The 22,968-nt window shown below is 31.6% G+C and overlaps 1 protein-coding gene across 2 annotated transcripts; it reads right to left on the bottom strand.

Annotated features, from left to right (window-relative positions):
* Window positions 1-1,829: 1,829 nt before the first annotated feature.
* LOC126886710 (transcriptional adapter 2B) lies at window positions 1,830-20,719 on the bottom strand. Of its 2 annotated transcripts, none has more exons than XM_050653712.1 (9): window positions 20,549-20,719; window positions 20,398-20,495; window positions 20,146-20,347; window positions 17,948-18,165; window positions 15,501-15,727; window positions 15,162-15,381; window positions 13,981-14,091; window positions 8,595-8,769; window positions 1,830-3,479 (listed from the first exon to the last, which is right to left on the bottom strand). In XM_050653712.1, the coding sequence occupies exons 1-8, from the start codon at window positions 20,553-20,555 to the stop codon at window positions 8,659-8,661; spliced, it is 1,194 nt and encodes a 397-aa protein (XP_050509669.1). In that variant the 5' UTR covers window positions 20,556-20,719; the 3' UTR covers window positions 1,830-3,479; window positions 8,595-8,658. The 2 variants fall into 2 exon arrangements, with proteins under 2 accessions (XP_050509669.1, XP_050509668.1); XM_050653711.1 differs by having other exon boundaries at window positions 8,599-8,769.
* Between the last annotated feature and the right edge of the window lie 2,249 nt (window positions 20,720-22,968).

Below are 22,968 nucleotides of genomic sequence, written 5' to 3'. Positions count from 1 at the left end.
TTTTGTACATCTGATTATCTTTGTCTTTATGTTAACGTCTTTCTTCATTTACATAAACTTTCCTTGGTCATCCATTGTTTCTGGTTGGAGTCAGAATTTCATTTTGACTTTGATCTATTTCTTTCTTTATTATAATAATATTGTATCCGTGTCGGTACTTTGCAGAATTTGCTCTTTAGCATTTATTAATCGATTCTTGATTTCATCTGCGAGGCCTTGTCTTATGAGTGGTTCCTTAATTTACTTGTACCGATTTGTGCATCTGTTGTTCTTCGTTTTATTGTTTTCATTTTAAGCCTAATTTTGGTCACTACTGGGTTGTGACCTGACCTATGTCGGCATTCGGATATGTTTTTGCCGATATAATTGCGCTGTATCTTTGTCTAACTCTAATAATACATACTCTATTTGGTTTCTTACAATAGGGAACTTGCATAAAATTTTAAATTCTAAAAAAAATTATAAATCACAACAGAACGTAATTTAAAACATGTATCAAAGATAAAAATGTTTTGTTTGTCTTTTGTTTGGCCCCTAAAGACGATTAAAAATTCAAATTATACCAGCCAGCCCAAAACGCGTCGTGACGTCATCCGGTTATATGTATACATTCTGTACCTTGTACTGCTTGTACCAACAAAGTAAACAAAATTGTATATAATTTTAAATAAGACGTCAGTAGAAAATACAGTTACGTGACGTTACGAGTGTTTTTGATCGTTTGAACTATTCATAGAAAATTTGTACTTTTACACAATGGTTTTATTTTCCATAGTAAACCTTCTTTCCTTTCCTTCAATAACTATATCAAACTTCAATCTCAACAAACTGGTTGGTATATTATTACAATGACATACGATAAATGTCATTAGAATATAAATATTTTTTCCACCTAGCTCTACCGAAAGTATACCTTTCCGGACCTGATTGTTGGGAGCAAAGTTGTACTTTTCCTCCCTAGGGAGGAAAAGTAAAAGTGACGTCATGGTATTTCATTCATGAAATATAACTTATTGACTCCCTGTACAATATCTATTTTCTATTACGTAAGTATCTATGTATATATTTTAACGTTTATTTAAAAACACTCTGTTTTGCAGAATGGTAAAAAACAGTAAATTGTTATTCTGATTTAACAATGTTTACATTAATAATTTGACTTATATTTGACAGTTATATTGTACCTACTTGTTAGTTTTAGTTCTAATAAATTTTGTTGGTTAGTTACATAAATAAATTAAGTAAAAATGAAAAAATGACTTGTTATTTGAGGAAGGTGGAAAAACCATATGTATAACATGGGAGTAAAGTGCCTTTTCCTCCCTTGAATGATTACTGCCCTCCGCTACGCGTCGGGCAGTAAACTTCATTCTCGGGAGGAAAATTAGCACTTACCTCCCTTGTTATACAAATAGCTATTCCTTTATTCCGCGACGACGAGCTGGCCAAATACCCAAGTAGATGGTGACCAATAAACCAAAGAAGAATATACCTAATTATAACCATAAACGGAACCATATAGTTAAACTATGTGACGTCACGGGTCGTTTGAACTATTTTAAAATACAGAAGACTTTAAATTTGTACTTCTAAGTTATTATGAGTTATTGAAGCGTGAAATTTTGGAAATCTCATTTTTATACAAAACTGAACATTATTATGTAATAAAAAAAATGTGCAAGTTCCCTATTCTCTCTACTTAACCTGCTAGAGACTTTCATCACGTGTATAGTCTCTTTTTTGTCAATGAAGATAGGTCACTCCAAGAAGAAGTCTTCTTGTCCCCTTTTCAGGTTTTTAAATTGAGGAAAACATAAATAAAATAACAATTTCTGTACACATATTTATTAAAAGAAACTATTATACTACAAAAAATGGAAAACCACTATATTCATCTTTTGCCTTTGTAAATTAAAAATTTGGTACTTAATTTCAGCAAGAGTTAAAACCAATTACATTTTTTTTATTTTACATAAAAAGGTTATTGTTCAAAAACATAAATAAAGATATGGCGGTTTCAAATACACAATATAGCTAAAATTATATTTAAAACGAAATAAGTAGGTATAGATGATAATAAAAATAAGAGCTTAAACATAGTAATACAATAATATATATACAATTCTGAATATAACTTTACTATTCAATGGGTCTAAAATTAACGGTCCTGATTTAAAGGCTTTATTCGGGCATACAGGGTGTTTCATTAAGAATGTCCAATCTTCTGAGTTGTAGATTCAAAGATCTCAAAATATTAAGATTGAACCACAATCAATTAAATAAAATATGGATTCTTAGTGAGTTACAGGGTGTTTTCTTTAAAAATATAAAAACTATTTTTGCTCAGTATTTTAAAACTATTCGACGTATCCTTTTCATACTTAGCAGAAAGTGTAGGTGTACACTTTAACTAAATTATGATAAATAAACGTTTCTGGCTCATACCAGAGGTGTACGACAGGGACAGTGAATGATTGACCCTTCCCAAATTATAATTGGATTTGCTATTTTAGCGCAATTTTTCGATTCTCCAATACTCTCTATGTAAATAACATACTCTTCACTCATAACATAAAGTCATTAGTTTTCGAGATATTTTAGGTTAAACATGTAACGGCAGATATTTTGATTAATGTATTGCGCCGCTTAATTTTTAATTCCAATTATCTCGAAAACCAATGATTTTATTGTTAAGAATGAATAATATACTCTTCAGTCTTAACGATAAAAATAATTAGTTTTCGAGATAAAGTTTAAAATTAAGGGGCACAATACATTAATGAAAATATCTATGCCGTTACATGTTTAACTTCAAATACCTCGTAAACTAATGACTTTATCGTAACGAGTGAAGAGTATGATATTTACATAGAGAGTATTGGACAATCGAAAAATCGTGCTAAAATGGAAATTCCGCTAGTGGCGTAGAATTTCAGAAGGGTCCACCATTCACTGTCCCCTGTCGTACGCCTCTATTAATAGCCAGAAACGTTTATTTAACATACTTTCATAGGGTGTATAGTACCTACAATTTCTGCCAATAATGAAAAGGATATGTCGAATAGTTTTAAAATACTGAGCAAAAATAGTGTTTAAATTTTTAAATAAAACTCTGTAAGGAGCCACATTTTATTAAGAGATTTTAGTTAAATCTTAATATTTTGAGGTCTAGAATCTCCAACTCCGAGATTGGACATTCTTAAAGAAACACGCTGTATATCGAATTTTTGCTTTTTAACTGAATATTAACGAAAATTAACCGAATATTGAGCTCCAAAGTACAGAAATTGAATCAAATTGTCGACATGTAAAACAGCATCATGAATTTGTAGACACACTGTATGAGCAATTAATTATTCGATAGACTTGGTAAACAGTTGTTGCAGTGAAGGACTACACTAGGTAAAAACTTTGTACTACTTTCGTAATAAGGTCAGTCTTAACTGGCATTTAGACTCGTAGAAATATCTAAACATTCCCTAAAAATAAAATATGAATTAATGATAGATATTATACAGGGCGTTTAGTTTTTGATTAGATATAAGACACTGAAGGAAGCGCTAAAATCGGCAACATTGCTGTATACTATAATTGTATTTTAGTATGTTGAATATGTTCAAAATTTATCTACGTGGCAGTCCGATAAGTACTTAGCCTACGAAAGAAAAAGAAAAATTTTGGAAAAGTGTCAATTTATTTCTCTACATAGCCTCCTTTTAGCTCCGATACACTTGACCCAGCGATGCTCAAACTTTTTAAACCCGTCTGAAAAATACCTTTTCTCGAGGTCTGCAAAATAGGCATCCGTGGCGGCGCGGCGATGACCTCCTCATTCGACTTAAATTTTTGCCCAGCGAGAGTCTTTTTCAAGTTTGGAAACAAATAGTAGTCGCACGGGGCCAAATCTGGAGAATATGGTGGATGGGGCAACAGTTCGTAGCCCAATTCGACCAATTTGGCCAGGGCGACGGCGGAGGTATGAGCCGGTGCGTTGTCATAGTGGAAGAGCACTTTTTTCTTTGCCAAATGGGGTCGTTTTTTCTTCAATTCGCTCAATAATTCGGCATAATAGGGCCCTGCGATCGTTTTGCCCTTCTCCAAGTAGTCGATGTAGATCACACCTTGTGAATCCCAGAAAATGCTGGCCATCACCTTTCCGTCCGATTGGATATTCTTCGCCTTCTTCGGAGCACGTTCGCCGAGTGCTGTCCACTCTTTCGACTGTTCCTTGGTTTCTGGTGTATACCAGTGAATCCATGTTTTGTCGACGGTTATGAAACGGCGTAAAAACTCCTCTGAATCACACTTAAGTGTCAAACACTGCTCTGAAGTGGTCTCACGGTTGCGCTTATTGTCTGAAGTGAGCAAAAGCGGCACCCATCGCGCCGACAGCTTTCTCATCCCCAAAATTTCATGCAGGATATGACCTATGCGGTCGTTTAAGATGCCTACTGTGTCAGCTATCCCGCGCACCTTCAGTCGGCGGCCTGCCAATACAAGATCGTGGATTTTTGTCAAGTTATTCTCTGTGGAAGCCATTTTCGGGGCACCTACGCGTGGCTCATCAAAAACCAACGTTCGTCCATGTTGAAACTCATTAATCCAATTTTTGACAGTTGCCATCGAATGAGAATAGTCACCGTACACAGCATCCAAGCGCTCTTTGATTTCGCTGCGTGATTTACCTTCCAAAAACAAGAATCGAATCACCGACCGATATTGCTCTTTTTCCATTTTATTAAAATCCGCGGACACGCGATTTGGCTAAAATTTTGACATTAGCCGTGTACGAGAACACAATAAATGACAGTTCACTTTATTTGCGATAGTGGCGCCATCGGGCCGAGAAGCTAAGTACTTATCGGACTGCCCTAGTACTCGTTCCAATAGTAACAGTATTATTAAAATCACTATCAATTTTTCTCTTTTCTCGATTATTAGTTTGTATTGCATAGTATATAAATTATTAATTGTAAAGACTGATATGTTTTGTACACACTTATGACAACTGAGCGACAGGGAAAGAAAAGTATTTTTGAAATGTATAAAATTGAATTCCTAGCTGGGCGCATCTTCAGAGCTATGGTCAATAATTTCAAAATACCAGTATGAAAAGAGAGGGATCCCATTTACAATTGAAAAAAAAATAATTTATGCAGTTTTTTTATTAATATAAAAACTTTGCTCGAAGGTTGAAACTTTTAATACACTGCACGTCAGAGAAAACGGGCACCCCACAAAATGGGCCATTTTTGATGTCTCGAATTTCCTAAACCTGTCGTCCGATTTAAGTGATTTTTTAATATGTTATAGCCTTATTCTTTAACAATATAGCTGTAATAATATTGTTGCTAAACAGGTAAATTGTCATTGTATACCGGGTATACCAATCAATCTGTGTTATTTTAAACGTTATAAACGTTTAAACAATCAAAACGTTATATGGTTCTTTTCATGACATTTATTCTAATATAACATTTTAGTTAAATCTGACAGTTGTCACATTTTATTTGCAATTTGGTATAAAAACAAATCAATTGTGTTTATTGCATTTATAAAATGGTATTTTCTTTGATTTGTATAGTCTTATAAATTGTACAGATTAAATTTTCTTTATATAGAATAATATAATATTATTTAATATTATATTATTAGCGCCATCTATTGACAACTAGATTAAATGTTATAAATGTCACCTACGAAATGTAATCAGCGACGTGCGTTTTTTTCTGTCACATACAATTTAATGCGTTAGAGAGACATCGAAAAACTGTGACGCACTGAAAAATGCTCATGAAAACAACTCTACCTGCTCTGATTGGGTAATTACAATGACCTGTCAACAATTGTTCGATATGTCGATTATTTTATTAATACGTCAATGGTTTTGGGTAAACAAATGTTGTGTTTATGTATTAGTTTTTATTGTTGTGAGGACACAGACAAAAGCAAGTTTATAATTGTAGTAACTTTAAAATAGTTTTTAAAAGCAACAGGTACGCAATTGCAAATGTTTCGGTATTGTAATAAAAAATTACATAGGTAGGTACTTATCTATTTGGAAAATGTACCTACCTAGTATGCTTTGATTTACATAATTTGATTACCAACACAATTTCTACCAATCTTCATCTAATATATTGTTTTCTTACTCTATGTTTTATTGTATTTTAATATTTTAATTCCACATAAATCAAACTAATTTGATTAAATTCAGAACTGTCAAACAGTAAAACGTTCAGTTGGCCTATCTTCCCGCATGACGGATATGTGTAAGTAAGTAAATGAGTAGAGGCTTCGATTACAGATCTAAGCACCCTAACATTCGCGGGTTCAATCCCCAATGCAAGTTTTATATTTTTTTTATACATTTTATGATTTTAAGTATATTTGTTATACATATAATTTTTTTTCAAAAAATGCGTATTTAGTTAAAATTTTTGCCAACAATTATTCAGAAATCATATCTTTGTGACATTTTCAATGTGTTTGTGTGTGTATTTTATTCTTTTATTTTTTTAGTTCCTGGTATTGTTTTAATAAAATTTTTTTGAAAGTAGTAAGTATTATAATAAGTTTAATATTTAAATAAAATATAAATATACTGTTTAAAGTACAGCTGGTTCCTATAAAAACTGATACGACTCTTAGTAAGATTTGATCATTTTGAGCAGTGTATTTGATTTTTCTTTATTTGATTACAAATAACAAACAACTGATTACATAATATGTTAATTCATAAATTGTAATAAATATTAAGTAAAAAAAAAGTAAAAAATTGTAATATGTAATTATTCATAAACAAGTAATTTTTGCTGCAGTTCGGTACCTTAAGTTGTGCTCATGACGAGGTGCCGACCCTCGCTCCCTGGTATCCCTCGTACTGCTCGTACCATATTATCGATCGCCAGATGCATTATTTTAAATGCGCGCGTTCACCAAAATTAAGAGTAGAATACTAGCGATACCATCCTTTGCTCTCCGTGGTGAGCAAACCCAGGGTTTGTTCACTACGGAGACCAAAGGATGGTATCGCTAGTATCCTACTCTTAATTTTGATCCTTGCTTTCTTTAGAGAGTTTCTTGTTCTTTCCATATTTTATTAATATGAAAAACTATTGTTTTGGTGGTGAGCAAACCCAGGGTTTGTTCACTACGGAGACCAAAGGATGGTATCGCTAGTATCCTACTCTTAATTTTGGTGAACGCGCGCATTTAAAATAATGCATCTGGCGATCGATACTATGGTACGGGTAGTACGAGGGATACCAGGGAGCGAGGGTCGGCACCTCGTCATGAGCACAACTTAAGATGCGATGCTTTAATTCTGCCCCAAGTTGTTGTCTTTCTTCCCGGAAACTGTGACATGATTCTTGCGGTTTTCGCATCTTCAAAAACATTCTCTTCTAATCTCTCCAAAAGCGTACGATCTTTATGAGCGGTAGATATTTTTGTTCTTCCAGATCCTTGCTTTCTTTAGAGAGTTTCTTGTTCTTTCCATATTTTATTAATATTAAAAACTATTGTTTTGCTTACGTTAAATGGTCCGCTACGGCAGATAGTGACCAACCATCTTCTAATTTCGTTACAATTCTTGCTTTTAGTTCTTTGCTAGCATGTGGAGCCATTTTTTAAGGTTGAACAGAATAAGTTATCTGACAAATTTTAAGATTTAGCAGTGACAGTGACAGTATGTAAATAATAAGTAATTTTTACAAAATACTCTATCGTATCAGTTTTTTTAGGAACCAGCTGTACATATACAAAGGACATCGCACACATCTTATGGAAAATATAATGTCACTCAAATTCAATAAAATTTATACCAATAAATTCGTTTTAAATTAACGATCAAATCTTATCATTGCGCCAACTCTCTATTTTCAAAAATAAGAGCAGAAATTGATATAAATAAATCTGAAATCAAATGGGTAGGTACATAAGTTAGAGAGAGAGAAAAAATATTTTAAAATACCCAGATTTTCGGTACTCCATAAATCAGCGGATTAGTTTCACTAATCCGCTTAGGCCCAGCGGGATTTAAGCTGTTATGAATAGCACTCAGAGCAATAATGATTGTAAACTAACATTTTATGGACTCCAAAAATGTGATTTCGATAAACTTTAATTGCAATTTGCGCTGTAATTAATCATAATTAAGAGTTGGCGCAATGATAAGAATTGATCGTTATATTAAAACGAATCTAATCGTATAAATTTTATTGAATTTGAGTGACATTATATTTTCCATAAGATGTGTGCGATGTCCTTTACATTCAAGTTGCAGTAGAAATAAACAAAACAAGACATGTTAAATCCTACTAGGAGCACTCCCGAATCATAATTTACAATGTATAAACTTTGGAAATCATGATTTGGGATTTACAATGTATATACATTGTAAATTATGATTCGGGAGTGCTCCTAGTAGGATTTAACGTGTATTGGATTGTTTATTTCCACTGCACCTTAATTGTAAATTTATTATAGAACGGCACAAATGACTATCGCAAAAACACGTTGAAAAAGTTTGATCATGGTAAGGTTAAAAAACCTGACACATACCTTATTTAAATAATAATAATAAAATATACCTACACTCGTTTCGTCAATAAATGTTTCTGAAAATTAGTGGCAAAGTTATAGAAACGAATGAAGCTATCCTAGTTCCAGTTGCTGTTGAAGTAGTAACTGCTGATGTCGCATCTTCCTCTTTGTTCCAACGTGAATCTTCTTTCGGTGGAACCGGTGTTTTGATCTTCTCTTTTTCTAAAATAAAAAGTTTTTTTTTTAAATTGGTAGACGTCTAAATGGTATGAGTCTCAACACGTTGACTCGTATGTATACCTTGGAACAGTCATCAACTCGAAATGGGATCAAACAACCAAAATACGATCTAGGAAAATTGCAGAACAACATTTAACATCATGAAAAATATATTCACCCATTGCGACGCACATCTCTCCCACTAAAAATAAAGCTGCTAAAATGGTATGTATTTCCAGTATTGAGTAGAGACCTGGGCAATACAACATTAATGAAAAAGCTAGAGGCATTCGAAACGCGCATGTACCGACGTAACCTCAAAATATCCTGGACGACCCACACCATCAACTTGAGGTATTGGGAAAACAAAATGAAATCTCTTTCACAATTAAGAAACGGAAACTTGAATACCTTGGTCTTATTATGAGACATGATAAATATCGTATACTCCAACTGATAATACAAGGTAAAGTAGAGAGCAAACGCGGACCTGGAAGAAGAAAGACACCCATGCCTTCAAAATTTACGACAATGGTTTGGACTAACATCGATCGAGTTATTCAGAAACGCTGCAAACAAAATTAAAATTGCTATGATGATAGCCAACGTCAGCAACGGACAAGGCACATGAAGAATAAGTCTTAGATCCGAAAATCTAAAACTTCTATTATTGGAGCCAAGTTTCTGGTGACAACTGAATTCGTGCCTTCTAAAACGATGAATAAAGGCTAACGAACGATGAATAAAGTAGACTAGGGGGAATCTAAGATTGCATTCCACAACCTGTCAATTCATCTAGGTAAAATTTCATCGAATCTTGATTATTTCTACTCAGATAGGAGTAAATATAAAAGAAAATGAAACACAGATAATATTAAATTCCGTTTCAGAGGCAACCGCCATCCTTTTATGTATTGTTATACAGGGTTGGCAAAAACCAGACTTTCTTCGAAAAAACAAAAAAAACAGGTTTTTTGGTTTCAACCAGGTTTATTTGGTTTAAACCAGGTTTTTTTGATACAAAGTATTATAAGTATAAAATCTTTAACAATGAATAAATTATTTTATAAAATTAACTAATAAACAATGAAAAAAATTAAAAAGACAACTTTTACTTTTATTTACACACACAAAAATTAATATAACAAAAAAACATCATCAAACGTTATAATATTCAAAATAACTAAAGGCTGTATGACACTATGCATTTTCTTGTATCATTTCTAATATCGTTTCTGATATCGTTTCTTGTATACATTTTGTTGTATCATTTCTTGTACGTACATTTGTGCCCTGTATGACACTATGCAAGTTCTTGTATCGAAAACTGTATGAAATTCGGCACGTGATTGGTCGAAATTTTGTTTGTCACCCTGTCACGTTACGTTGGTATGGTAGTACTGCGTCTACAGCTGATTTTAAGGATTTTATAAAATTTATAAACTTTTAAAAACAAATATTTTAATGTTATAATAACTAGAATTTTTACGTTGACTGTTGATTATTTGTGTTTTTTATTTTGTTTTGATATTTGTGCTAAAATATTTGCATTATAATTATCTTCAGTTTGATCCAAATTGGAACTATTGTATTTTCCTCTATTAAAAAATTATGCAATATGAAACCCAAAGTTATTCTAAATAAATGGTTATTAGTAGAACAGTAGTCCATACCAAACGGTATATTAAGTATCAATAAAATATTTATAAATAATACCTACAAAACACAAATAAATTCATCAAGACATAAATCATATCTCATTTTCAGCCGCCATTATGTCATTTAGAAGCTTTACCAGCAGGTTTTACGTTTTTGCTCTCTGCGCAGAAATTGGCGCAGTTATTGTACAAGAATCTGTGCCTGACACAAATTCTTGTATCGTTTCTGATATCGTTTCTTGTATCTGTGTATGACACTATACATTTTTTTGACATATCAGAAACGATATTAGAAATGATACAAGAAAATGCATAGTGTCATACAGCCTTTAGTTCGAAAGTCAAAAATAGAAATTATTTATCTTAATTTCCTTCCTTTGCGGCAGCTGTAGTAAAAACTTCAAATAAAAACACCAGTTTGGAGGCCCAGTAAAAAAAATAAAAATAAAAAAACCAGATTTAAACCAACTGGTTTAAAAAAAAACCAGTTGATTTAAACCTTAGTTTAAAGCTAGGTTTTAAGCATGTTGGTTTAAACCTGCCAACCCTGTTGTTATATAATTTTTATGGGGGGATTTAGAATTAATTTTATGTCAAAGACCACGAGATCGTAAATTTTCATCGCCCTGTACCTATATGACCAAAATTTGTAAATAAAATAATTTAGCCGTAAGAAGTGTTTCGTGGAAGAGTCAAAGTCTAGTGGTAAAGTTTCTACGAACGGATTAATAAATTTCGAAACAATGAACTAGAAAACGGTAGTCTTAGAAAGTTAATGTGCCGCTTTGGAATGGACAACAGACCATGTTTCTAAATGGTTTCGTAGAAAGAAACGATTGTAAACAATTTTGTTTAGTTTAGAATAGAGGGTTTTTCTAGAATGTAAATAAAATTTAATTTTAATATCTCCTGGAAATTGACAAGACATAAAATTTGTATAGAATATTGTTTGTTCTTAAGAAAAAAAAGTAGGGATATGATGTATGGAGAATGCTTGTGATTGGCGAGGAGGCCGATGGAGGGAGAATAGAGTGGTTCATTTTCGGAGTAAATCTAAAAGAAAATGAAAGACAGATAATATTAAATTCCCTTTCAGAGACAACCGCCCATCCTTTTATGTATTGTTATACAGGGTTGGCAAAAACCAGGGTTTTTTCGAAAAAACAAAAAAAAACAGGTTTTTTGGTTTAAACCAGGTTTATTTATATTAAACCAGGTTTTTTTGATACAAAGTATTATAAGTCTAAAATCTTTAACAATGAATAAATTATTTTATAAAATTAACTAATAAACAATGAAAAAATGAATAAGACAACTTTTACTTTATTTACACACACAAAAAATTAATATAACAAAAAAAACATCATCAAACGTTATAATATTCAAAATAACTAAGTTCGAAAGTAAAAAATAGAAATTATTTATCTTAATTTTCTTCCTTTGCGGCAGCTGTAGTAAAAACTTCAAATAAAAATACCAGTTTGGAGGCTCAGTAAAAAAAATAAAAATAAAAAAAACAGATTCAAACCAACTGGTTTTTTTAAGAAAAAAAAAACCAGTTGGTTTAAACCAAGGTTTTAAGCATGTTGGTTTAAACCTGCCAACCCTGTTGTTATATAATTTTTATGGGGAGGATTTAGAGAATTAATTTTATGTCAAAGACCACGAGATCGTAAATTTTCATCGCCCTGTACCTATATGACCAAAATTTGTAAATAAAATAATTTAGCCGTAAGAAGTGTTTCGTGGAAGAGTCAAAGTCTAGTGGTAAAGTTTCTACGAACGGATTAATAAATTTCAAAACAATGAACTAGAAAACGGTAGTTTTATAAAGTTAATGTGCCGCTTTGGAATGGACAACAGACCATGTTTCTAAATGGTTTCGTAGAAAGAAACGATTGTAAACAATTTTGTTTAGTTTAGAATAGAGGGTTTTTCTAGAATGTAAATAAAATTTAATTTTAATATCTCCTGGAAATTGACAAGACATAAAATTTGTATACAATATTGTTTGTTCTTAAGAAAAAAAGTAGGGATATGATGTATGGAGAATGCTTGTGATTGGCGAGGAGACCGAAGGAGGGAGAATAGAGTGGTTCATTTTCGGATGGATGAGGGAAAAAGAATTCACTGTGTAATTAAGATCGGAAGCAACCAATCCAGTTCGAAAGTAGTATTTTTGTGTAAAGTGGTTAATTTGGTGGCCGGGGAAGCAGATTCGTGTTTGAGACGAAATCGTGATCAAGTCGAGAAGTACAAACTCCTTGTGCCCGAATAGATTCCAGTTTCTGTTTGGAACGAGTAACCGGTTTATATCAACTTGCACGAGATATCGAGCCGAGAGAAGAAATCTTGGAATTATAAAGATTGATATTGTTTGTATCGAGTCAGAGATTTAATTGAGGAGAGAATTCGAGCGAGTGCTGTTTTCTTCTTCTTCGAGCGAGAAGAAGTAAAGAAGATAGAAAAGGTTAGTCAGATTATTTGTGAAAAGAGAGTTGTTTTATATTACATACCATATTTGTTTTTGAAGTTTGCAAAGCGCCACGAAATTCACGGGTTCGATTCCCGATGCAAGTTTTTATTTTTTATGCATTTTATGATTGTAAGTATATTTGTTATATAATTTTTTTTTTCAGAAAATGCGTATTTAAAATTTTTGCCAACAATTATTATTTTCTTTGTGGCATTTTTCAATGTGTTTGTGTGCGTTTTACTCTTTTATTTTTTCAAATTTTTGGTATTGTCTTAAAAATCACATAATATGTAGTAGAAGTATAACTTCTTACGTGAGTACAAAGTACACACACAATTCTTTTTTGTCAACTTAATTAACAGTTTTACAGCGTAATTTATTCATTCATAAATTCATAGAAGATATAAGTAATCTATTTAAAAAGTGAAAATTAATTTCTTTTATATAATAATAAGAACAGTCTACCGAATCATTGAATGAATTTTGGTTCAAAAAAAGGAGATAGTAGAATTAAAGACTTTTTTATTAGATAAGACATTTTTACAACAGAATAAAGTTTAACATACATTTTGAATCTTATATTTATAGTATAGTATATAAATAAATAATAGTTATACAATTTATATGATTTTGAGTATATTTATTTTCCCTGTTTTGTTCCTGGATGAAGTAAGCAACAAGAGATACTAGAAGCCACAAATTAAAGGTAATACATTAAAATCAATTAGCCCTGAGAATATTTTTTATTGGAAAGTTTTATTAAATTTGGTTTTGTTTTCATGAGTGGCAATTAAAATAATTAATTAATTAATCGAATTAATGAGATGCTGATCAATCTCATAACAGAGAGAAAATACAGAGCATAATAGTATGTATCACCCTTTTGGGATCTTAGAGCAGACCACAGGCTTCTCGGAAGATCTCAATAGGGTGAAATGTATGTAAGAGGATGGTGTTTGCCCCTGAAACGGAATGAAATATTAACTGTATTTCATTTTATTTTTTTTCTTTATTAAACATTTTCATGGTTACAGTTTTAATATTTTAATAAAGCCTTAATGTTTCTATGATGATACTCACCCTCTTTGGAGGAGGAACACCTGTAGTAGAAAGCCATTGTTGTCCCAGATGGTATGCAAATTGGTACAACTTATTTCTTTTAACATATCCCGGATTTTTGGTATTGTTATTCTGTATGTCGTAAAACAGAAAAGAAAAACATTAATTACAACATTAAATAAATAATTAGAAACGTCTATATTGAAACGATAAATTACATAAATGTTATTATGGACTTGTATTATTTATGATTTGTAAAATTGCTCAAATTCTAATCATGGGCATTTAAGGGGAGGGTATGGTTTGAAATCAAAATTTCAAGCAGATTTTTGTTTGTTTTTTTTTTAATCATGGTAGAATTATTTTATTTTTAAATTAAACAAACATAGTATAATTCAAAGAATATTAAAAAAAATTCAATACAAAATATTGAAAAATAAGACAACGGTGGCAGAAACCTCAAAAAAAAATGGATTTTTCGGTGGACTCGTCATTTGATCATGTGAAATATACAATTTAAAAAGATTTTATTACTTATGAGTTTCTCGAGATAATGTTACCGAGTTTTTTTTAGTGTTACCGAGTTTCTGGTATCACTCTGAAGTCAAAATAACCAAATTTTTGTAAAATAAGGCTGAAAATCAACGTAATTATTACGGTTAAATAAAAAATATCTCCACAGCGTTACCTCACGAAATGTCTAAGAAAATCTATGCACAAATTCAGATCGATCAAAAATATTTTGAGTTACACCATCCACCACCTTTGAAATAGTCAGTTTTGAGAAAAACGCGTTTAAAGTTTTGACAACTTTTATTTTTAATTTCTTTCTTGTCTGTCAAATCCTAAAGTGATGCACACCGGAATATATTTTTGAATCGCGGAGTGATTTAAAAAGAGAAGGGGAATAGCTGTTAAACGTTTCTCACTACATTCAAGTGTATTGGCGCGAAGCTGCTGAAAGGCAAGTCGAAGGTAGAGATATTCAACATGCTGTATTTCTGGTAATTTTGCTCTGATAAATCTGAAATTTTCAGAGAGTATTCTTGAAGCTATGTACTTTTATTTAAAATAATAAAAAGTCGAAAATTTCAAAATTTTCAAACCACACCCCTACCTTAAGTGGAAAATTCAAAAGTTACTAATGATCATTTTTTAGATGACTCGACATAATTAACAAAAAATATCTTAACAAATCTTACAGTTTTGTTGGTTTGCTTCAACATCTGCTGCCTTTCGTGAATAACGTGCTGTTCATAATGGATAATTTCTTCTTGTGTCTTAAGGCCCAAACTACGATACTTCAGAAGTTCGGACAATCTATGACGCAGTTGACTTTCTCTTTCTAAACTAGCTATTAGACGGTCATGTTCGCCACATGAAAGATATTGAGAAAAAACTCGAAACTTGTCCCGTAATTCCCTGAAAATACATCGTTTAGTTTCATATAAAATTCAAAATGTTAACTAAAGCAACAACTTTTTGAATACAACAATAATAAACATAAAGAAACAAAAACAGTAATTAAAAAAAGTCTGTACCTTTGTTCCTTTGTAAATTGTAGCATTTTACTAGGATCTTTTTTCATATTAAAGTATTTTGCCACTAACTGGTACTCCCTAACTAATCTTTTTCTACGAGCCCTTTCCCTTAATCTCCTAGCATACATATCTACTATTGATAACTTTAATGCTATCTCCATTTCAGTATCTTGATCGGGATCTAAGACAAGCTTAGACACTAGCTGTTCAGCCTCCATGTTGTACTCCTAAAAGCAAAAAAAAATATTTTATTTAATATGCTTTACAGGCCTTGTAGGCCTTTACAATTTTACATAATACACTTGATAGTATATACTATATACTAATGTCTTATATATAATTTTAATTAATGTCTATGTAAAAATTGCTACACTATGGTCTTCCACTGTATCCTATTTTTCGCCTTCTCTTTTCAGTCTGTAAGTGCCAAAAGCAAAAAATATATTTTTTAAATAATGATTTTAGATGAAAAGATCTAAATCTAAAATACACTGCGTGGCCATTAAAGTGAAACACCAATACAGGGTGATTGATTAGTAGGGTAAAGCTCACTAGCTCCGCTATAGTAATAGATAGCAATAAAAGTTAATATCAAAAATTTTAGCCACCTTTGAGCTTCACATTACAAAATTAGTTAGAATGTTACAGGGTGTTCGATAACACAGTGGCAGACCAAGATGTTTTTTTAAATGGAATACCCTATATTTTATTTTAAATTCGAAATCCTGTTAACTTCTCCATCACAAAAATATAAAGGTTTGCTATGTTATACAGGGTATTTACAAAGTTATAACCAATTTTATATGAAAATCGTAACAAGTTCAACTCCCTGTATAAATAAAAATTAGCAAAACAACAATGGTTTATTAATGCCATATTTTTTAACGTATTGTCAAAATTTTCAAGAATGGTCGATATTGCTAATTTTCTTTATATCAAATACAGGGTGAGTCAAAATGCAAGTACATTATTTTCTCAGTAATTTTAAATGGAACACCCTGTATTTTATATCACTATTGAAAAGTACCATTACCGTACTTTAATTTTTAGATAACATTCCCTATGTCTAAATTTATTAGTTTTCGAGATATTTTCATTTTTCAATGGACCAGTAGCGTGGCCACCCAAATCACCAAAATTTAATAAACTGGACTGATTTTTTTGGGGTTACGTTAATAATGAAGTTTATAAAATACCTCCAACAACAAGGCATGAGATGAAAGATAGAATACAAAGTGTATTTCGATGTGTTCATTTACAAATGCTCCGTAGAGTACGTAGCTCATTCAATGATCGTTTTTAGGCGTACATAAATGTGTTAGGAGATAATTTTGAACACCTTATGTAATTAAATATTAAAAATGTTTTTTTGCAAAATGTATTACTGATAAATTATGTTTCGTTCTTTATTTGTTACATTGTTACATTTACATACAAAAATAGTTTTTAATTGTCTTCACAAAATATTGTATTTGGTGTTTGTGTGTTTTTTTGTAAAATTTATTACTAATTTTCTTTGTTTATTTGTTGCATTTACATAAAAAGATAGTTTTTAATTGTTTCAAAAATGTTGCATGTAATGGTTGTTTTTGTTTGTAAAATGTATTACTAATAAATTATTTTTATTTCTTTATTTGCTAGAGTGTTACATTGATTACCGGATTGATAATTGGTAATCTTCAATTGTCAATTCAGTCGTGGCTTAGGTACTTAAAATTTAGATAAATTTAAACACCTAAAATAATTTGCTCTGAAAAATGAAAATATCTCGAAAACTAATAAATTTGGGCATAGGGAATGTTATATAAAAATTAAAATATGTTAATGCTACTTTACAATAATGATATAAAATACAGGGTGTTCCATTTAACATTACTGAGAAAATAATGTACTTGCGTTTTGACTCACCCTGTATTTGATATAAAGAAAATTAGCAATATCAATATTTCTTAAAAATTTTGACAATAAATAAAAAAATATGGCATTAATAAACCATTGCTGTTGCACTTATTTTTATTTATACAGGGAGTTGAACTTGCTACAATTTTCATACAAAATTGGTTATAACTTTGTAAATACCCTGTATAACATTACAAACCTTTATACTTTTGTGATGGAGAAGTTAACAGGATTTCGAATATAAAATAAAATATAGGGTGTTCCATTTAAAAAAACATAAGTTAGGTCTGCCACTGTGTTATCGAACACCCTGTAACATTCTAACTAATTTTGTAATGTGAAGCTCAAAGGTGGCTAAAATTTTTGTTATTAACTTTTATTGCTATCTATTACTATAGCGGAGCTATTGAGCTTTACCCTACTAATCAATCACCCCGTAGAAAGTAAGTACCAATATAAACATTAAAATTACATTTCCAACCATGTCTTGAGATTTCATCTCCAATTATCCTTATTGAGGACCGTTCAATACCAGGCATATTACTTACCCTTTCATAATCATCTCTATGTGGTCTGTAGCCTAACAGTCGAGCCTCTTCAAGAGTAACATCTAATGGTGGTAGCCTAGCTACAACTTTAGGTGATAGAGGTCCATCATCTTCTGAAACATGATCAGTTAAAACTGGCTTATTGGCAATAACACTGGCTAGAGTGGCTCTTCCTATATTTCCATCTAAATAACGAGCTATGTATTCTTCTTTTACTTCTAAAACAACAGCACAAATATTAAATAATATAAAACATAAAAATTAGGTTATATACAGTAAGCGCTACGCTAGTAGACACATGGGTACCTAATTTCTAGGCATGTGCTAATCCGGCCTATTCTCACCTGAGACTTTTGTCTGTCATGTCATGTGACTGCCATGAAACTATTCAAAAACTCAAAATTGTTTTTCCATAAAAAATACATTAGTTAATATTATTATTACTCTGCGTTAAAAAAAACTTTTATTCGAACACCAAAAACATTACAATACTTTATAACTTTTACAGCTTTAATACAATTAATTTATTGACATTTACTGACTTCCTTGTGGAATCTCTTGAAGGTGGCTTTCAGGTTCATGCTGTATACACAGACTTTACAAAGGCGTTTGACCGGGTAAATCCCAAGATTTTAATCAATAAGTTGAGAGGTCTGGGTATCCAGGGTGAACTTTTAGAATGGTTGTTATCCTACCTATCTGAAAGAATACAAATAGTATGTGTTCAGGGTTTTCAATCGTTTGAAATTAAGGTACCTTCAGGAGTGCCACAAGGGTCACATATTGGACCCCTTCTATTCAATATCTATGTTAATGATATTGCCTCCGGTTTCCACTTTGCGTTTTTCCTAGTGTTTGCTGACGATTTAAAATTATATTTGAAAATCGAGAATGATGGTGACTATCAAAAATTACAATCTGACTTGGATCAGTGGAGGAGCTATTGGTGTGATAGCAACGGAATGGAACTTAATGTTAAAAAGAGTCACTTAATGGTTTTTGGTCAAAATAGAACTCCTACAAATCATATCTATACTATTAAGGATTGTCCTTTAGACTCTGTATCTCAGATAAAAGACCTAGGTGTTGTGCTCGATTCCAGCTTATCCTACATCCCCCATATCTCATCTATTGTCTCAAAATCACTTCAACTTTTAGGGTTTATCAAACGTTGTGCTAAAGACTTTCTAAATATCCCATCCATAAAAATATTGTATTGTTCACTTGTGAGACCTCACCTAGATTACTGTTCATGTGTTTGGTCTCCACACTATAACACCCATATTCTAGCTATCGAGAGAGTTCAACACAAGTTCTTAAGATTTGTTGCATTAAACAAAATCAGAGGGTTGATGAAATTAACTATTCTAATATAGAAAAGTCTCTTAACATAACCTCTCTCCAAATCCAACTCATGCATAAGGATCTCACAATGTTTTATAACACTACACTCTAATAATTTTGGTCCTCAACTATTGGAGAAAATTAGCCTCCATGTTCCCAGTAGACAAACGAGGCTAAATCAACCTTTTTACATTAGACCCCATAGCACTAACTAGGGACACAACTCCTTCATGTCCAGAACACCTAGGTTTGCTAACCAATATTCGGAAGGTTTAGATTGTTATAGTTTTCCAAATCAATTTTCAAGCTCAGCTTAAAAACTGTGTTGTCAAATCACAATATCCTTGTGTTTTGTACATTTTTTCTTAATGTTTGTTATTTAATGTTCCTAGTTTGTATGATTAAAATTTTTAAATTTACTTTAGGTTAGGTTATACATCTCCTGTGATTATTGTTTATACTGTATTTTAATTGGGTGATTGCCCGTTGATAAATAAATAGATATGAGGAGGTCTGGATATGACAAGTCCGGATGTGGCAGGTTGTACTGTATTGACAATGTTGACAAATTAGTCAAATTAACATCAAATTGTTTCCCTATTGTGATAAAAATTTACTTTTTATTGACATAATTATTGACACTTGTCAGCTGTTTCGGTTAACAGAGGTTTTACTGTATGCACATATCGAAATGAGTCAAAAAACATTGTAAAGAAAACCAAATCATAAAACAAGCCTTGACAATACACAAGAAGAATGCGGAGTGATTCACTGCAATAAGCGAACCCAAGAGCTCTAAGTAAAAGGGACAAAACATTCCACCTGGAATGAAAAGCCTTGATGATGATACTCACCTTCGGGAGTTCTTGATTCAACATGTTGACTAATCAACTCCCAATTACCAAATCCATACAATTCTACTGCCTCCAACAATTGCAAATGTTCTTTACCAGTCCATCCTCCTCTTCCACCAAACACACTGGCAGCACAGTGGTCAACGAATTTGTATGAGTGATCATTTTTGTGTGGTCCTATTTCTGCACCAACTGAAAAACACTGCAGGAACAATTAGAAGTTGTAGGTATTAATTTCTTTGGACTACTTACTGGAAGGCATATGTCGAAATCAGCACAAACACAACATTTTACTCTAACACTGTTTATTTCTTCCTGACAGTATGTACAGTTAACTTTGGTGAATAGATCTAAATATACAAAAAAAATTAGAAAAATTGTTTTTCAAAAAAAAATAACTTACCCGTCATTTTTGTAGGTCTTGTAGACCTACCCTTCGAACACTTGCAATAAAATTACAGCTTGAAAACCAACTTAAATAAATGTATGTATTTCCATTTTTGTAAAATATTTTTGACTATTAATCACCATTTTAACTTTTTTTATTTAACAAAAACTCAAACAAATTTGACATCTGACGTTTTAATTGTCACAAGTTGAGAATCAGTTGTCATTAAGCCAAGAGCACACCGGTTGTCTATTGAAGAGCCAGTCGTATTAGATGTGGCAACACAGTCAAGCTGTCAAATAGAGGGCCGATTAGGTTTGTTCCAACACATCTGAGAACCGTCCATATAACGATCACCGTCCTGCGCAGTACCATGGAACCTATTATTTTGTTCCCATGGAACCCATGGAACGTTAATTATACATAACGTGATCGTTACATGACGGTTCTCAGTCGTGTTGGAACAAACCTATTATTATATTATCGATGGTGAAAGTACCCAACATCTTATGTCAATTTTTATATGTTATTTTTATATGTAATATGTTATTTTACAGATGGCCATATATGAAACAACGACATAGGAGCTTGTAAACAGTAAAAATACATACAGTCCATCTAATTTACTTACCGTTGCACGTCATTATCTACGTTAGAGATCTAAGTTGACATTGTTGCCCAATTGCAAGAAATTCTTGAATTCATTTCAAATCAAATACATCACACAATTTTTGCGGAGGTGGATTTGCAAAACAAATTAATATTTAATGTAAATAAATAAAAACTTTAGAAATAGAAAACATGAATTAAGTTATAATCTTACATTAATTGTACATAATAAAAACAGTAAATATAATGAAACAAATACTTATAGTAAAGTAAATAATATAAACAAATATATGAAGTGTCATCACCGCAACTGGCAATCGAACCTTCGTTCGATTACAGTTACAGTGTATTCCGAACAAATGTGCTTCATAAAAATGCTTTATAATCTATTTATACAAATTAAATGAAACATATTATTGTGCATTTCTTTAAGTTAACATTAATAGAAATCTTTAAATATTATTTCTACGCGTATATAATATAATATGTCTAGTAGCTGTAATGCCAGTATACTCGGCAAAGTGATTCTAAAAAGAACACACATACCGCCTAAATATTTCGTGTTGGTATCATGTGACGTCACAGGCTATGACACGGATGACGTGCAACGGTAAGTAAATTAGATGGAGTAGTCCATCTAATTTACTTACCGTTGCACGTCATTATCTACGCCAGAGATAACATAGGCACCGAACAAGGTTCATAAATAGACAGGTTGTATGGTAACTTTCCACCAATCAGCGTCGAGAATCTAATGGCGGGAGTGACGTCACCCAGAATGCTGCATTCAAATTCATTCACTTCACTCATTGAAATGATCTCGGAAAGTAGGAATGTATTGAAAATATGTATATTAAAAAAAAATACGTTTGGATTTTTAATGACTATTTATTTCATATATTCTTTAACAAATGCGGTAGATGCCTGTAGAGTTACAAAAATCATAGAATATAATTGCAATTAAATATATGCAGTGGAATAGCATTACTACATACTTAATTAAAGCAGAAGTAGATTCTTTCTTGTGTATATATGGGACTAAATCATTAAAATATCCTAGGTATATTAATAATGGGTTGAATACAATTTACTTTTTTAAATGATTTTGAGTAGGTATATAATAATTTTGAATTGGGGATAATGCATGTAGTACATTATTATAAATTCCTCCTAACATGTAAAACATGGTGAAAAAGAGATTAAACTAAAGATTTATGTATCAAAATTAGTAGTTTTTCCCTTAAGAGCATCTAATTACGTTAGGTACTGGATTATAATACCTAAAACTATGAAAACATTATGATTCCATTCAATAGGTACCTGTGAAGTTTTACGTTTAACAATAAATTATAAAAAAATACAATTTCAGTGCAATAAAGGGAATTTTCCCCATTTTATATATTCATTTAGTTTATAATTGTTTATTCAAACGATCTTCAGATGGCTGCAATCTAGTAAGTAAGTAGGTATTTAACGCAACCACATTAAAATGTATCTGAACACTTGTAAAAGAGTTTTGGGTTTAAGTTATTATACTAAAAACGCTTAATGATATCTATAGATACATTATATCTCAAGATATAAACACAAATTAAAACACTAACGATATTTAATAACAAAATATAGCCTCCAAACCACGTATCCTATTATGTTTACAAGCAATTCGTAAAATTGATCGTCTGGGTGACGTCACGATGACAATATTTCATTTGTCAATGTCAAAGTTACCCCATACATACAACCTATGGTATAGGGACCTTGGGCACCGAACACCGTTGTTCGGTGACATAGGTGTCAAAGTATAAAAAAATCCTGAATCCATTTTA

The sequence above is a fragment of the Diabrotica virgifera genome, chromosome 6, assembly GCF_917563875.1.
Source record: "Diabrotica virgifera virgifera chromosome 6, PGI_DIABVI_V3a".
NCBI classification, from domain to species: domain Eukaryota; kingdom Metazoa; phylum Arthropoda; class Insecta; order Coleoptera; family Chrysomelidae; genus Diabrotica; species Diabrotica virgifera.
This window is presented reverse-complemented; position numbering and strand designations above follow the sequence as displayed.